The sequence below is a fragment of the Corapipo altera genome, unplaced genomic scaffold, assembly GCF_003945725.1.
Source record: "Corapipo altera isolate COAL_440 unplaced genomic scaffold, ASM394572v1 200, whole genome shotgun sequence".
Classification (NCBI taxonomy): Eukaryota; Metazoa; Chordata; class Aves; order Passeriformes; family Pipridae; genus Corapipo; species Corapipo altera.
Window position 1 is genome coordinate 540,230 of NW_020884992.1, and position 16,981 is coordinate 557,210.

A 16,981-nucleotide genomic window follows, 5' to 3' on the forward strand; every position below is an offset into this window, starting at 1 on the left:
GCTGCACTGGGAGCACCCCAGTGCCACAGGGGGCTGCACTGGGAGCACCCCAATGCCACAGGGAGCTGCACTGGGAGCACCCCAATGCCACAGGGGGCTGCACTGGGAGCACCCCAGTGCCACAGGGGGCTGCGCCGTGGGGCTGTACCAGGAGCTGTGGGTGGGAGCCCGGCTGTGCCGTGGGCACGGAGCCAGGGACGGCGGGAGTAACTCCTGTGACCTCCTGATTTCACCTCTCCCGAGGGTTCCCAACCCACATTCCTCCTGCAGGCAATTCCGGGGTGCCCTGCCTGTGTCCCCAGCCGGCACGCACCCAGATAAACCCGGCTGTCCCCGGCCCACGTGGGCTCGGCACCCGTGGCGCCCCGTGGGTGCGGTGCCTGACTCAGGGTGGGCGGTGCACGTGCGGCGCTGCGGGATGCCCTTGGATCCGGGATGCTTCCGGGGTGCTTCCCTGGGGACCCCCCGCCGCCTGGGGCTTCCACCCTCCTCCAGGGGGTTTTCCCTCCCTGCGCTGGGGGAGGCTGAGCTTGGTGCAGCTCGGTACATGAGTGGTCCACCGGGATGCCCGTGGATCCAGGATGCGTTCGGGATCCTTCCCTGTGGATCCTGCCCCACTTGGGGCTGCAGTCCCTCTCATGGGGGAGTCCCCCGTTTTGTGGGGGAGGAGGCTGAGCCCGGCATAGCTCAGTACATGTGTGGCCCCGTGGGTTTCCCGTGGATTTGGGTGCTTCCCTGGGGGATCCCACCCTACACAGAGCTGTGATCCCGCTCACGGTGGGAGGCGGCTGAACCTGGCACAGCTCAGTGCATGTGTGGCCCCGCAGGATGCCCGTGGCTCCAGGTTGCCGATGGATCCGGGGTGTTTCCCTGGGGATCCCACCCACCTCCCGGCGTTCCCCCCTTCGTGAACTGGGGGAGGCTGAGCCCGGCACAGCTCAGTGCATGAGTAACTCCCCGCTCTCTGCAGGTGGGGTGATCAGCTACGTGGGCTCCAGCGGCGCCTCTCCCACCCGGACCAGCCCAGTCTCCCTCTGCAGCGACAGCTCCAACAGCAGCTCCCAGTCGGGATCCCAGCCCTTCCCCACGTACTTCCCCCCGTCGCCCACCGGCTCCCTCCAGGATTCCCGCGCCTACGGTGGGGGCTCGCTGGCCCCCCATGAGGACGGCTCCCCTTCTTCCTCCTCCTCATCCTCCACCTCCTCCTCCTCCTCGTCGTACGGCTCCTCGGTGAACTTCCCCGGGGTGCAGCCGGTCCCCGCGGACGAGCGGCGCCGCAGTTCCCCCAGCAAAGCCGGCAGCACCGTCACCAGTGAGTGGGGCTCACAGGGGGGCGGCGGGCGGGCCCCCCACCCCGCCGAGGGCACCCCGGGACCCCGCTGACCCCGGTCCCCCCGCAGAGCTCAACGGGATGGTGCTGCTCTGCAAAGTCTGCGGGGACGTCGCCTCCGGCTTCCACTACGGTGTCCACGCCTGCGAGGGCTGCAAGGTACTGGGATGGGGTCAGGGATGGGGCACAGACCTCCTGTCACGCTGGAAGGACCCTCAGTGACCCTCCCTCCCACCCCGCAGGGCTTCTTCCGCCGCAGCATCCAGCAGAATATTCAGTACAAGAAGTGCCTCAAAAATGAGAACTGCTCTATTGTCCGCATCAACCGCAACCGCTGCCAGCAGTGCCGCTTCAAGAAGTGCCTGCTGGTCGGCATGTCCCGCGACGGTGAGCTCAGAGGGACCCCCGCAACCCCCCTCGAGACGGGGGGCTCTTCTAGGGGTGGGATTCCCTGTGCCCAGGCTGTGTGTCCCCTCCCGGGATGCGACCCCCTGTGCCCAGGGGTGTACATCCCCTCCAGAGTCAGGTCCCTCTGGCTGTGCTGGGTGCCCTGCCTGTCCCGTGGGATGTGTCCCCCCCTTCCTGGGATGGGTCCCCACCGTGGCTGGGGTGGCATGTCCTCTCCTTGGATGGGTCCCCCCCATGCTCAGGGCACTACATCCCCTCCCAGGATGGAAACCCCATGCTCAGGGCTCCCTGCCCCCTCCTGGGATGGGTCCCACGGTGCCCAGGGCTGTGTGTCACCTCCAGGACTGGGATAGGGATACAGCCCCGCTCCCGGCAGCCCCTGGCCCCCCCATGGCACAGATCGGAGTGGGGGGGGTCACCGTGCCCGCTGCCGCCGGTGTCCCCCCTAACGCCGGTGTCCCCCCACAGCCGTGCGCTTTGGGCGCATCCCCAAGCGGGAGAAGCAGCGGATGCTGGCGGAGATGCAGAGCGCCATGGGCGGCATGGCCAGTGCCCCACCGCCGATGCCGGGCCCCGGCGAGGGTCCCACCGTGGGCGGGGGCCGCGCGCCGCCCCCCGGCCCCCCGCCGCTCGCCCCCCCCGCCTGCTTCTCCCAGTTCCCCCAGCAGCTGACGCCCCCCCGCTCGCCCAGCCCCGGGGGGGCCACCGAGGACGTCATCGCGCAGGTGGCCAAGGCCCACAAGGAGATCTTCATTTACGCCCACGACAAGCTGGGACCCCCCCCCGCCTGCGACAGCGGCCTCCTGCGCTGGGACGCGCCCCCCGCCTGGGCCCCCGGCCCCCCCGAGCCCCGGCTCTGCCCCGCCGCCTACCCCGAGCCCCCGGCCCCGCGGGGGTGCCCCTGGCCCCGCGGCCCCAAGGACGTCCTGCCGGTGAGCGCCCGGGGGCTCCTGCTCCCCGTGGGGTATTTTTAGCTGCTTATTGCACTAATCCCCTTGCGGGTGCCCCCCTCCCTTCCCGCTGTGACGGTGGGGCTGGGGGAGCCCCGAGTGCCCACTGACCCCCTACCTCCTGCAGGCGTGTCCCATGAACAGCCACGTTCCCGGGCGCAGCGGGCGCTCCGTGCAGGAGATCTGGGAGGATTTCTCGCTCAGCTTCACCCCCGCTGTCCGCGAGGTCGTCGAGTTCGCCAAGCACATTCCCGGCTTCCAGGCGCTCTCCCAGCATGACCAGGTCACCCTGCTCAAGGCTGGCACCTTCGAGGTATGTCCTGGGATGGCAAGGGCTTGATGCAGGGCACGGTGCCCTACGGCATTGCGCGGTGCCCCAAAGCCTGACACGATCCCTCTGGCATTGCACAGCGCTCCATGGACTAGCATGAAGCCCTAGAGCATGGGCACAGTGGCCCAGATCATGGCAGGAGTCCCATGGCATTGCAGTGTCCCACATATAGGAGCCGTGGCACAGAACTCAGCCCTGCATGATGCTCCATGACACGGCACGGTGCCCATGGCATGGCATGGTGCCCCACATTTGGGAACCATGGACTAGAATGTGGCACTGCCTGGTGCCCCACAGTGCCCATGGCATTGCCTGGTGGCCCATGGCACTGCAGTGCCTGACACGTGGCAGCTGTGGTATGGAGCATGATGCCCACGGCACAGTGCCCCACATTTGGGAGTCAGGGACTGGCATGAAAACCTTGTGGCATTGCCTGATGTCCCATGGCAATGTAATGCATATGGGAACTGTGGCATGAAGCACTGCATGGTGCCCATGGGATGGCGTGGTGCCCCACAGCACGGCACGGTACCGCACATTTGGGAACTGTGGCACGGAGCACAGAGCCCCTGGCATGGCACAATGCCCCGTGGGCTGGCACAGAGCCCCACGGCACTGCAGTGCCCCACATTTGGGAGCCATGGCACGGAGCCCGGTGCCCTTGGTGCCCCTGTCCTGCCACGGTGCCCCGTCCCGGTGCCAAATGCTGCCCACCCCGCAGGTGCTGATGGTTCGCTTCGCATCGCTGTTCGACGTGAAGGAGCAGACGGTGACGTTCATGAGCCGCACGCGGTACGGGCTGGAGGAGCTCTGGGCCATGGGCATGGGGGACCTGCTCGGGGCCATGTTCGACTTCAGCGAGAAGCTCAGCGCCCTCGAGCTCAGCGACGAGGAGCTGGGGCTCTTCACCGCTGTCGTCCTCGTCTCGGCAGGTGGGCTCAGGGGGCTTTTGGGGGGAGATTGAGGGGTTTGGGGGTGGGATCGTAGGAGTTTGGGAGGGGATCAGAGAGCTTGGGGTTGGGATCATGGGGTTTGGGGAGTGTTCAGGGATAGGATTGGGCGATTTCGGTGAAGGATCAGGGGTTTCAGAGGGGGATTTGTGGGTTTGGGGAGGAATTGGGGGTTCGAGGGGGAGATTGGGGGTTGGAGGGGTGGGATCAAGGTGATGAAAGTGAGAGAGGGTCAGGGGGTTCAGGGACAAAATCGTGGGGAGCGGAGGTGGGAGCAAGGGATTTAGGGGGATTGTGGCTGGGTTTAGAGTGGGATTCAGCGGGGATTGAGGGGTTGGGTTGGGTGTGGATCAGGGGGTTCAGAGATAAGGGTGGAATTGGGGTGATGCTGGGGTGGGATCAGGGGATTCTGGGGGTGGAACCAGTGTGTCCCTGCTCTGCCCCTGACACCCTGCTCCCGCAGACCGCTCGGGCATGGAGGACACAGCGTCAGTGGAGCAGCTGCAGGAGACGCTGCTGAGGGCCCTGCGCGCCCTCGTGCTAAAGACGCGCCCGGCCGAGACCTCGCGCTTCACCAAACTGCTGCTGAAGCTGCCGGACCTGCGCACCCTCAACAACCTCCACTCCGAGAAGCTGCTCTCCTTCCGCATCGACGCCCAGTAGTGCCCCCCGGACCCCCCGCAGTCCCCCCCCGCGCACCCCTGTACATACACCACAGCGGGGGGGGGACACACAGACCAACCCCTGGGGCAGCACCGACCCCATGGACTCACAGGGATTCACCCTAAGGTGGGCGCCGGGACGCTGGGACCCCCCCGCCCCCCCAAATCGGGTGCCGGCCCCACGGCTCCGCTGGCAGCGCCGGGGGGTCCCCTCGCCCTGACCTCCCCCAGCTCCAGCGGCCGAGGGTGGGACGCAGTGGCCAGATCCAGCCGCGCTGGGTGGGGCGGGTTTGGTGGTGGTGGGGGTTTGGTTGGTTGGTTTTTTTTTTTTTTCATCATATATTTATTACATAAATATATAGTAAAATAGACCAGCAACAATTACCATAAAAATATCTTTCTTTAAAATCCTGACCAAAACACAAAAGGGTTTAAAATCGCACGTCACAGACTGTGATTGTCACAGGGGCTCCGTGGCCCCCCCGGCCCGCGCCCCTACATTCAGCGACGCCGGCCGCGGCCCCCCCCCGCCACCACCCTGCATAGTGGGGGACCCCGGTGGGGCGCGCCGAGCCAGGCCGGGCCGTGCCAGGCCGTGCCGAGCCCTGTGCCAGGCCGTGTGCCGGCCGGGCTCGACGCCCGCGGGCAGGGGCAGCTCCGGGAGCCATGAGGTATGTGCTTGGGGGGGGGGGGGGGCAGGGGGGCGCGGGGACGGGGGGGACGCGGGGCGGGGGTGGCCCGGGGAGGTGGTGGAGGGGTGGGGGGCACCGGTGTGGACCCCCGGGACCGACGCTGGATGCTGGACGTGCGATGGCGACGCGAGACGGAGACGTGGGGGCGGCCCGGGGGGCGCGGGGGGGAGTGCAGGGGGTGGGGGGGCGTGCGGGGGGCAGCGGGTGGGGGGCCGGGCGGAGCCCCCCACCCCGGGACAAGCTGCCCCAGAGCACCGTGCGGCCGCGTGGGGGGGCCCCGGCCCGGCAGTGGGGGGTCACGGTGGCTGATTAAGACACGTCCCGCGATGGGAGCACGCGGGGGGTGCGCGGGAACACGTGGGCAGCACGTGGGCACGGCACCGGCACCGCACTGACATGCGTGGGCACGGCACCGGCACCGGCATTGCACCAACATGAACTGCCACGGCACTGGCGTGGCACCGTCATGGCGCCAACGCGCGTGGCCATGGCACCAACACGCGTAGCCATGGCACCAACATGCATTGCCATGGCACTGACATGGCACGGCCACGGCACCGGCACAATACCAGCACCCGCGGCCACAGCACCGGCACGGTCACGGCACCAACACGCGTGGCCATGGCATGAACATGGCATGGCCATGGCACCACGGGGGGCATCGCCCGGGTGCCACAGCCCCGGCCCAAAGGCACGTGTTGGGGCTGGTGCTGCTGGAGGGGTGGGGGGTGAACCCCCAAACCCTGTGCCCTCCCAGCACGGGCGTCAGTGGTCGGCTCCTATTGCACCACCCACAGCCGGTGCCACCGGGATCCCCCAGTGCCAGGACCCCCCGAGCCGGGACCCCCTGAGCCAGGTACCCGGGGGGGGGTTTAAGACATTTTGCACCAAGGTCAAATCCGGTGCTGGTACTTGGGGCCGGGGGCATGTGCCCCCCCAGGGCACCCTGGGGTGCCACGGCCCCGCTGTGCCCCCCGACCTGGCTGCAGGGGGTCCGGCAGGGCCCCCTGACATGACCCCCATGGTGGGGGTGTCTGGGGTGTTGGGGGGAGCCCAGCCTGGCCCCCTGTGCCCAGGGTGGGGGGGACGTGTCTGGTGTTGGGATTTTCTGCTTTTAAACGACCCGTAAAAAGATTTTTTTTTTTTAATTACAAAAATTATATATTTTATATATATTTATATATATATATATATATATTAGCTTAGGTGGGCCCGGCCTGCCTCGCCGGCCCCCCCCGGCCCGCGCCCCCCCTCGGCCTCCGCCTGAGGTAAGAAAAAATTCACAAACCTAAATTTGGGGGGGGGGGGGGAAAGGGGATAAAAACATTCCCCGGGGCGCCCCCTTGCCCGGGGCCCCCCCCCCCCCCCCAAACCCCCCATGGGACCCCCCCTGCCGGCCCCCCCTCCCCCAGCCCGGCCCCCCCAGGAGCATTGGGGGGGGCGGTTGGGGGTGCAGCCCCCCCGAAGTGCTGCTGCCGGGGGGCTGGGGCAGTAGTGCAGTGGGGGGGCCCGGGGGGGGCACCCTCTGCCCCCCCGCCGGCGCCTCCGGGGCCTTTGCAACTCCTGACGGACACGACAAAACCCACGAGGACGAGGGGAAAAAGAACAAAAAAAAAAGGACAACGGAAAAGTTGGGGGGTTTGGGGGGGGGGGGCAGATCCCCCCCCCCCCACAGCGTCCTGCAGCGCCCACCGTCCGCGGCGCTTGGCACAAAATTGTCTTCTCTCAGCCCAAAAAAAAAGACAGAGAACCCCCAAAACCCCGAATCTGGCCCCGAATCTGGGGATAAAGGGGAGGGCACGGGGGAAGGGGGGGTCACCCCAGCTGGGGCAGACCCAGTGGGCTGGGGGGGTCCACCAGCCCTGCACCCCGATGGGCTGGGGTCCCCCCGCTGCCGCTGTGCCCCCCCGTGCCCCCTGCCCTGCTATGGGGGGGTCCTGGCCCCCACCTTGCTATGAGAGGGGTCCTGGCCCTCACCCTATTAGGAGGGATGGGGGTCCTGGCCCCCCGCCCTGCTTTTGGGGGGGTCCTGGCCCTCACCCCACTATGGGGATGAGGGTCCCAGCCCCTGCCCCTGCTAAGGAAGGGGGGTCCTGGCCCCCCACCCTAGTCCCCCAAAATTGCTGCCCGGCCAAAAGTGCATGTGGCCACGGCCCCCCCAGCCGGGGCAGCCTCTCCCTGTGCAGCCCAGAGCCCCCTCCTCTCCTCCCCTGCTCTTCCTCCTCCTCCTCCTCCTCCTCCTCCTTCCAAAGTGCAGTTAGTTTAATATTTTAGCCTCTCAGGGAGGGAAATAAATGCTTAAAAAATAATAATCTACGAAGAGAAGGACAATAAAGGGAACGCTCGACCGTCGGGGCCCTTCCCTGTGCAAACAAACAAAATTCGTCAAGTCCTGGGGCGGGGGGGGCAGGGTGGCCGTGGGGGGGCACAGCGGGACCCCCGCCCTGGGCGCAGCATCCCCTTGTCCTTACAGGGGGGACGAGAAAGATTTGGGGGGGGGGGGGGCCGGGCGGGGGGGGGGGGGCGGGGGGGGGGGGGGGTGTCAGCCCTACACCTCCTGGTCCTCGAAGACCTCGAGGAAGAGGGGTGGGAAGAGCTCGGTGGGACACTCCACCTTCATGTGCAGGAAGCGGCTGGCGTGGCAGGCGCCGATCATCCGCAGATCCGTCACCTTCATCAGCAGCTTGGGCCAGAAGTGGGGAATGTTGTGTTTGCGGTAGTTGATGTAGTGCTCGAAGGCCAGCAGGTACGTCTCCTGGCACTTCTCGATCTTCTCCACGCAGATCAGCCCCGTCCGGTCTGCGGGGAATCACCACGGGATCGTCACGGAACCATCGTGGAATCACAGCGTGGCTTGGGGTGGGAGGGACCTTAAAGCCCACCCAGTCCCACCCCCTGCCATGGGCAGGGACACCTCCCACTAGCCCAGGTTGCTCCAAGCCCAGTCCAACCTGGCCTTGGACATTTCCAGGAATGGGGCAGCCACAGCTTCTCTGGGCATCCTGTGCCAAGGCCTCACCCCCCTCACAGGGAGGAATTTCTTCCCAATATCTCATCTAAATCTCCTCTTTTTAGTTTAAATCCCTCCCCTTTTGACTTGGCACTCTCTGTCCATATAAGAATCTGGCATCCAAGGAGATTTTCCCTCCTACAGGGCTGAGTGCCCCACACACCCCCTGGGTTTTGGGGTTCCCACCCCACAGACCTGCATCAGCCTGGCAGGGGTCCCCAGGGCACCAAGGGCCTCAACCCATGCCCACACTTTGCAGCCCAGGTTTCAACACCACAGATTACAGTGCCCACTCCATGCTCCTGGGCACTGGGAATTGGGGTATCCACTCCTTCCAGCCTGGTACAGCTCCCCAGAGCTCTGGGGATTGGGGTGCTTACCCCATAACCTGCTAGCAAAGCTCCCTAGGTGCACTGGGGTGCCCACCCCATATCTGCCCCCAAATCCAAGGGAGCACAGTTTCCCATCCAACACACCCTGCAGATGCTGGGGGGCTTTAGCACCAGGGTGCCCCATCACAGACTCTGGGCACAGGGGTGCCCACCCAACACAGCCATAAGATACCACAGATGCTGGGCATTAGGGTACCCACTCAATGCACCCCAAATGCTGGAGGCTCTGGGCACAGAGGTGCCTACCCAACACACCCCCAGGAGAGACTCTGGGCATGGTGGTGCCCACCCAACACACCCTGAAAATGTTGAGGGGGCTCTGGCATCAGGCTACTCACCTGACACACCCCCAGGATACTGAGGACTCTGAGCATGAGGGTGCCAACCCAACACACCCCCAAAATGTTCGGGGAGCTCTGGCATCGGGCTGCTCACCTGACACACCCCCAGGATACTGAGAACTCTGGGCAGGGGAGTGCCAACCCAACACACCCCCAGGACAGATGGGCACTCAACACACTCCCAGGATACTGACTCTGGGCAGGGGGGTGCCCACCCAACACACCCTCCGATTCCCCGGGCACCAGCGTGCCCACCCCACGGTACCTGAGGACATGAGCAGCACGGCCTGGAGCAGGGCCACCTCGGTGTCGTCCAGGTTGAAGGCAGAGAGGGACTTGCCCAGGTCGAAGATGGCATCGGAGACGACGCCGAGGCCGCCGTTCTTGAGCTGCTCTCGCTTCACCGCCATCTCCCCGCTCAGCGTCAGCGTCTCGCTCTCGGGGTCGTAGCGCACGGCCGCCCGCAGCGACATGATCTCCATGCAGCACCCCTTGAGTAGGATGATCTGGTCCTCGCAAGGCAGCTGGGGGGGGGGGACGGGAGCCGGTTGGGGGGGTTTGGGGGGACCCCGGACCTGGACAGTTCCGCCCGGGCCCCCCCCCAAAACCCCCCGCCCCCCCCCCCCCCCACCGTTACCTCCGAAAACATGGGCAGTTTTTTGGCAAAGTCGACCACGCGGGTGATGGCCGGGGTGATGATTTTTGTAAACTCGCTGAACGCCTCCAGGTCGACTTTGTCCCCGTCGGGCATGGAGGCCATGGGGGACTGGCCGATGTCCTCGGGCTGTGGGGGGCACAGGGGTGTTGGGGGGTGTGGAGTGTGTCCCACAGAACCCCCATGGTGGTGTTGGGGGGGTGCGGTGTGACCGTGTCCCCCATCAAGACCCCCATAACAGACAGGGACACTGGGGGCTGTGGTGTAACCGTGTCCACCCCTGGGATCCCCATGGTGGACAGTGGCACATGGTGGTGCGGTGTGACCATGTGTCCCCCCCCAGGATCCCCAGGGCAGCACTGGGGGCTGTGACATTATTGGGACCCCCATGATGGACAGCAGCGTTGGGGGGGCATGGTGTGACCACTTCCCCCACCCTGGGGGGGTGCAGTGTGACCCTGTGCCCCCCTCAGGACCCCCATGTCACCGGGTAACACGTGTGGCAGGGCTGGGTGCAGCAGCCAGGAGAGGGAGCTACGTGACAGGGCCAGGGCCAGGGCCAGGGCCAGGGCTGGGGCCACCCATGGGCACAGCTGTCCCCTTCGGTCACCGCTCACCCCTGAACCCTTTGGGGGTGACCAGCTCAAGGACACTGAGCGACATCCCAACCCCCCCCAACTCCACCTGCCCAAGGACACCAGTGACATTCCAAACCCTGGCACTGCCAGAACTGCTGCCACGTGTGCGCTGAGCATGTGGGTGCTCAGCAAACCCCGGCTGGGGGGTCGGGGTGGTGACAGGGTCCCTCCGCTGCATCCCCTCACCAGGAATTTCCGCTTCTGCTTCCAGTGGCTGCCCTGGGCGTTGGTGCTGCGGTGGGCTTCTGTCACCACGTGGATCAGCTCCCACTCCTCGGCGCTGGGGTTGGGGCGATGCTGCAGCGACTTGATCATCTCCTCCTTCCGCCGCCGCTCCCGGTTCTCCTCGATCAGCTTCCGCTTCGCTACCCGCTTGGAGTCATCCAGCACCACTGCCGGGACCCCCGATATCAGCTGAGAGCCCCCCACCAGCCAGGAGCCCCACCAGACACGCGTCCCACGGCTGCAGCACACCACCCCACGGTGACACCCCAGGCTGCTCCTGACGGTGCTCCAGGTACCCCAACCCACCCCACGGTACCAGGACCACAACCCTACCCCCAGCAGCCCCCCACCATCAGCTGGGACCCCCCTCAGTCAGCTGAGACCCTCCACTCCTGTATCCCACCCCACTGATGCATCACGGTGCCCTGTGCCCGACACCTGGTCCTGTGGCTGCTCTGGGTACCCCAACATGCCCCATGGTGCCAGGACCCCAACCCAGCCCTCCAGCCAAGCCCCCCTGTGTCCCCCCACTCACAGTCCATGGCCATGCCCACGGAGATGCACTTCTTGAAGCGGCAGAGCTGGCACTGGTTGCGGGTGATCTTGTCGATGACGCAGCACCCATCGTACTTGCAGGAGTAGGTGGGGTGCAGGTTCTTCTGGATGGTCCGACGGAAAAACCCCTGGGGAGGGTGCAGGGGGGGTGACACGGTGAGCGTCACTGAGCCCTGCTGAGTCCCCCTGAGCCCCCTGCCCCAGCTCACCTTGCAGCCCTCGCAGGTGATGCAGCGGTAGTGGTAGCCGGTGGCCTTGTCCCCGCACACCACGCACTGTTCATCTTTGTCCAGGTAACTAGGGATGTACCCTGTGGGGACCCTCGGGTCAGGGAGCCCCATGGCAGAAACCCCCACGGTGCCCCAGGCCAGAGATCCCCAGCTAGGGACCCACACAGTACCCCAAGTCAGAGACCCCCATGACAGGGACCTCCAGGGCACTCCAAGTCAGGGACCCCCAAGGCACCCTGTACCACGGACCCTGGTATCAGGGACCCCCACATCAGAGATTCCCTGGGGGACCCCAAGTCAGAGATCCCCCCTATGCCCTGCATCAGGGACCCTTCACACATGCAGCATCAGGGACCCTCCGCACACCCCCTGCCAGGGACCCTCAGTGTGTCCCCCCTCTTTGTGCCTCAGTTTCCCCTCCCTCAGCACCCACTGAAGCCCTGACGCTGCCCCTCAGCCTGGCACAGGAAGGGTTAAAGCTGGGGGGGGTGTCAGAGGGTGGGGGGTGTCTGAGCCCCCCGCACCAATAAAGCCCCCATTATCCCATTATCCGGCTGGGGACCGGCAGCGGGGGGGTCCCCATCCCCCTGCTGCACAAAGACCCACTGTCCCCATCATTGCCCAGGGTCCCCCTGCCTGGCAGCCTGGGGACCAGCCCCCCAACCCCCCCCAGCTCCCCCATCACCATCCACACGGGGAAACTGAGCCATGCAGCACCAATGACACCTGGGGGGGGCTCTCCAGCAGCCCGGGACCCCTGTGCCCCCCCGGGGAGCCCACCCCGTCCTCTGCGGGTGCTGGATGTGGGGATCCCCAGGGCAGGGGGGCACAAAGGATGAGGGGGTGTGGGCACCTGGCATCTCAGGACTGCCGCACCCACCTGGGACCCCCCAAACCCAGGCGTGAGGACCCCACGAGCCCACCCTGACACTCTGTGGGTGCTGGATGGGGGGGTCCGCGGGTGTTCCCCCCCTCCCAGAGCGGGGCGGGTGCAGGGGATGGGCGGGAGCCGGACGCCCGGGGCCCCCCTGACCCCCCCCCCACACCGTCCCACCCATCGGGTCCTGCCGGCGCCGGGCCGCTCCCCGCCGGGGAATGGGGCAGGGCGGGGGGCAGCGCCCGCGGGGCCCCCCTTATCGCCCACCCCAGGGCGCTGCCGCCCGGATGGCACCGCCCCGACCCAGGGGCGCCGAGGGGGACGCGGGGGACAGGGACCCCGGGGGACCCTGCAGGGATATGGGGTGTCCAGGGGACCCTGGGGAGACGCGGGGACCTCGGGGTGCCCATCAGGGACATGGGGTATCCATGGGGTGCCTGGCTGGGACTTGGGGATCCCGAGGTGCCCACTGGGGATGTGGGGTGTCCAGGGCACCCTGAAAAGGAAATGGGGCTCCTGGGGTACCCGTGGGACCCTGGGGATGTGTCCAAGGGACCCTGGGGTGCCTGGCAAGGACATCAGGTTTCCGGGGTGTACCCCAGGGACACGGGGTGTTCAAGGGACCCTAGGGTGCCTGGCAAGGACACAGGGGTTCCTGGGTGCCCACCAGGGGACAAGGGGTGCCCATGAGACTTTGGGGGACCCAGCTGAGACACGGAGTGTTCAGGGGATCCTGGCCAGGACTTGGGGACCCCGGGGTGCCTACCAGGGAGACAGGGTGTCTGCGGGACGCAGGTGGGACATGAGGTGCCTGTGGAACCCAGCGAGAATGTGGGGTGCCTGGGTGACCTGGGGGTGCCTGGGTGACCTGGGAGTGCCCAGCAGGGCCATGGGGTGCCCGGGTGTGCCCGGGGGGCCTTGTACCTGACATGCTGCTCTTCACCAAACATTGGCTGCTCTTTCTTTTGCGCTTCCCATCCAGCCACCTGCGGGGGAGGGGACAGGCTGGTAGGGTGCCCATGACCCCCCACTGCCCCCCCCCAAACTTCCAACAGCCCCCCCGAGACCCCCCATAGTCCCCCGAACTGCCCCAGTCCCCCTTTGCTGCTGGGAGGCGGGCACCCCCCGCCCGGGGGTCCCACCGGGGCGATGTCACAGGTGGGGTGCAGGATGGGTGGGGGGGCCCTGGGGATCCCCCTCCCGGGAACAGACCCCCCCCCCTCAGGACACGGCAGCGCCCGGGGGGAGCCTGGGACCGGGATGGGGGGGGGAGGGGAAGGGAAAGGGTGGCGGGTGGGGGAGGGGAAGGAAAGGGTGGGGGGTGGGGGAGGGGCGGGGGAAGAAGTGGGGGAGGGGCGGGTGGGGGAGGGGCTCATTCACAGTCAAAGACAAAATGTCCTTTTGGCTGAGCGGGGAAATGACGTCATCGGGGGCTCAGCCAATGGCGCGCGCCGGGGGTCCGCGCGCGCCCGTCCCCGCGGGGGGGCCCAAGGAGGGGGAGAGGGGGGCACCGACGGGGGGGGCGCGGGGGAGGTCCTGGGATCCAGCACAAGGTGACCCCGGGCCGGGCCACCCCACCGGGGGCCCGAAATAGCCCCGGGGGCGAGGGGCCCCCGCGGGGAGGGGGGGGCTTGGAGAGGCACCAGTGGGGGACACGAGTGGGGACGTGTGGGCGTGGGGACACACCGGGCAAGGGGTCACGGGCACACCCGGGCAGGACACACCTGGGGACAAGAGGGGTGCAGGGGGACATGTGGGGCACAGGGCTGGTGGGGGACACCCGGGGTATGGGAATGCACAGGACACAGGGACACCCAAGGACAGACACCTGGGGACACATGAAGTGGATGAGGACACAGTGGACACAGTGGACACACAGGGCACAGGGGCACACAGAGGGCATGGACACACACACAACCACGCAGGGGCACAAGGGACACAGCGGGCACAGGGACACACTGGGCATGTGGACACAAGGGACACCCAGGGCACAGACACATACACCACCATGCAGGGACATGTGGGGACATACAACATGGTGACACAAGGGTCACAGTGGGCACGGAGCCACAAAGGACACCCAGGGCACAGACACATCCATGCCCATGCAGGGACGCCATGGGGACACACTGGGCAGGGGGACACAGGGGACACTGGGCACGGGGACACAGCGGGCACAGGGACACCCAGGGCACAGGGACAACCAAAGGGCACGGACATACACATGACCATGCAGGGACATGTGGTGACACAAGGTGTCAGAACACAAGGGACACCCAGGGCACAGACACATCCACGCAGGGACACATGGGGACACACCAGGCACGGGGTCGTGGGGCACAGGGACACACCGGGCACGGGGGTGCAGTGGGCATGGGGACACTTGGGCACACACACAGCATTAGGACACTCTGGGCACGGCCAGGTCCAGCCCAGGGGACAGAAGGGGACACGCCGGGCACGGTGCCACGCATGTCCTCATGCTGGGGCGGGGGCTCACCGGGTGTCCTCTGGCTCCGACAGCGGGTCCAGGGTGCTGGGCTTCTGTTCCATTCACCGCAATTCCATCAAGGAGCGCTCAGCACCGACCGGGGGGGCTCCGGCGCCACGCGGGGGCCACGGCGGGGGGGCCACGGCGGGAGGCCACGGCGGGGGCTACGCCGCGCTCCCCATGGTGCCCCTCAGTGCTCAGCACCGCGCAGCATCCCGGGCTGCACCCTGCGGGACACGGGGGTCAGCCCCCACCCCTGGGGGGGGGCTGAGGGGGGCAGTAATGGGGGACCTCAGGGACGGGAGGAGGAGCAAGCCCGGGGGACACAGAGGGGACCCCCGGGGAGGGAGGTGCAGCCCTGGGGGAACCCCAGGAGCTGCTGCTGCCGGGGAGGGCTGGGTACGAGTGTGCAAGAACGCGTGGAGCGTGCAAGGGCAGCAAGGGCTGCGCGAGAGCACGAGGGACGTGCAAGGACACGTGGAGGGAGCGACGTGCAGGGTGTGTGCAAGAGCACCGGGGCTGGGCCAGAGTGCACCGGGGGGGAGAGAATGTGCACAGGGACGTGAAAACATGCATGGGTGTGCAAGGGCTGGGAGAGCATTAAGGGCGTGCAAGAGCGTGCAGGGTTGTGTGAGAGTGTGCACAGGCGTGAGAGAGTGCACAGGGGGGTGTGAGAACGTGCAGGGGTGTGCAAGGCTGGGAGAGGCATTAGGGGCATGCAGGGGTGTGCAGGGGGGTGCAGGGCTGTGTGAGAGCACGCGGGGTGTGTGAGAACACGGACAGCTGTGTGAGAGTGTCCCCAGGTGTGCAGGGCTGAGAGCCTGGGGGGAAGCACAAACACACACACGGGGGTGGCAGTGGGTGCTGACCCCACCCGCACGGCAGGGCTGGGGGGGGCCCCCAAAAGGCAGGGAGAGCTCGTTGGGGTGGGGGTGCACAGGACCTGCCAGGGAAGTGCCCCCCAGACACTGTGCTTGGGGGCCAGGCTGAGCCCTGACAGACTCACCACATGTGTGGACACTCCCGAAGCTGGGAGTGGGGGGTGACTTATGGGAGGGGTGACTTACGGGGTGGGGGGTGCCGGGGGTCCAGGCAATCCCTCCTCTTTGAGCTCTCCTGTGACAAAGACACGGTGGGGGGGTGTGTCAGGGCGTGGGCAGCACCGGGGGGGCACCCACTGCTTCCCCGATCCCCTGTATTGGGGAAACTGAGGCACGACCCCAGTAGATCCCCCCTTCCCTTCGCGCCCCTCCGTTCCACATCGCCATGGATACCCAGCACCCTCCCAACACCCACCCAGCACCCCAGTGGGGCGGGGGGGGCCCTACTCACAAGCCCCCCCTGTGACCTCCCGGTGACCCTCCCGGCGTGGGGGCTGTGGGGGGCTCGGGGGGCCCCCTGCCCGCGCCGGGGGGGCCGGGGGGGGGGCCGCGGCGGGCGCCGTGCCCAGCCCCGGGCTCCTCCGCTCCGCGCGGGGACAGCAGAAAGTAGGTCACGTTTGTCTTGGCCGCCGCAGAAATTCCTCCGGCGGATTTAAAACGCAGCGGACGGGGCTGGGGGCCCCCACGACACCCCCACGCCACGGGGCGCCCCGGTCGGCCCCCCCCCCCGAGGCAGGGACACCCCTGAGCAGTGAGGGATGGGGGGGCGAGGGATGTGGCACCCGGGGGTGCACAGGGCACCCCGCGCCGCTGCGGCGCACGAGGGGTTTGCACCGGGGGTCCCCCAGACCCCCTGAGGAGGGAGCGTCTCCTGCACCAGCCTCCGCGGGGAAACTGAGGCACGGCAGCGCACCCACCACCCCCGGGGTGCACTTCCCCTCTGGGGGGCTCACGGCTGGGGCTGGCCGCCCCTCTCCGCAGCCCCAGGCCGGGTTTGAGGCCGGCGGTACCTATAGAGCCGGGGGCTGCAGCAAATGTTTGTTCCATATGGGAACGGCGCGCGGAGAACTTCCAAGTATAGGCACTGGCAGGGATCCAGGGCTGCGCGGCCCCCGCCGGGCACCGGCCCCCCCCGCCGCCCACCGCCCCCCTCCCCCGGGACCCCGCGCACGGGCAGAGCCCCGACACGCTCGGTGCATGTGTGGGGCTGGGGGGCGTCGACACCGCGGTGAAACTGCCATGGAGTGGGATCTGGGGTGTCCCCAAAGCTGGGTGGGCTCAGCCGCCCCTGCCTCAGTTTCCCCACTGGGGTGGCCTGGTGGGCACAGCCCCAAATGAGAGGGGCTCAGGGCTAAAGCCGGGG

At 67.2% G+C, this 16,981-nt stretch overlaps 3 protein-coding genes across 3 annotated transcripts; 1 reads left to right on the forward strand and 2 right to left on the reverse strand.

The window, feature by feature from the left end:
• The first annotated feature begins 813 nt into the window (after window positions 1-813).
• Window positions 814-4,944, forward strand: NR1D1 (nuclear receptor subfamily 1 group D member 1). Its single transcript, XM_027666394.1, has 7 exons — window positions 814-1,312; window positions 1,401-1,489; window positions 1,573-1,717; window positions 2,207-2,670; window positions 2,816-3,001; window positions 3,741-3,951; window positions 4,433-4,944. Exons 1-7 carry the CDS (start codon window positions 829-831, stop codon window positions 4,630-4,632), a joined length of 1,779 nt encoding a protein of 592 aa, XP_027522195.1. The 5' UTR covers window positions 814-828; the 3' UTR covers window positions 4,633-4,944.
• A 68-nt stretch (window positions 4,945-5,012) lies between these two features.
• On the reverse strand, window positions 5,013-6,080 carry LOC113958270 (cleavage and polyadenylation specificity factor subunit 6-like). Its single transcript, XM_027666396.1, has 2 exons — window positions 5,745-6,080; window positions 5,013-5,712 (listed from the first exon to the last, which is right to left on the reverse strand). The coding sequence occupies exons 1-2, from the start codon at window positions 5,966-5,968 to the stop codon at window positions 5,133-5,135; spliced, it is 804 nt and encodes a 267-aa protein (XP_027522197.1). The 5' UTR covers window positions 5,969-6,080; the 3' UTR covers window positions 5,013-5,132.
• Window positions 6,081-7,648: 1,568 nt separating this feature from the next.
• On the reverse strand, window positions 7,649-14,961 carry THRA (thyroid hormone receptor alpha). Its single transcript, XM_027666395.1, has 8 exons — window positions 14,747-14,961; window positions 13,171-13,232; window positions 11,349-11,449; window positions 11,120-11,267; window positions 10,546-10,751; window positions 9,704-9,850; window positions 9,332-9,590; window positions 7,649-8,122 (listed from the first exon to the last, which is right to left on the reverse strand). The coding sequence occupies exons 1-8, from the start codon at window positions 14,797-14,799 to the stop codon at window positions 7,872-7,874; spliced, it is 1,227 nt and encodes a 408-aa protein (XP_027522196.1). The 5' UTR covers window positions 14,800-14,961; the 3' UTR covers window positions 7,649-7,871.
• Between the last annotated feature and the right edge of the window lie 2,020 nt (window positions 14,962-16,981).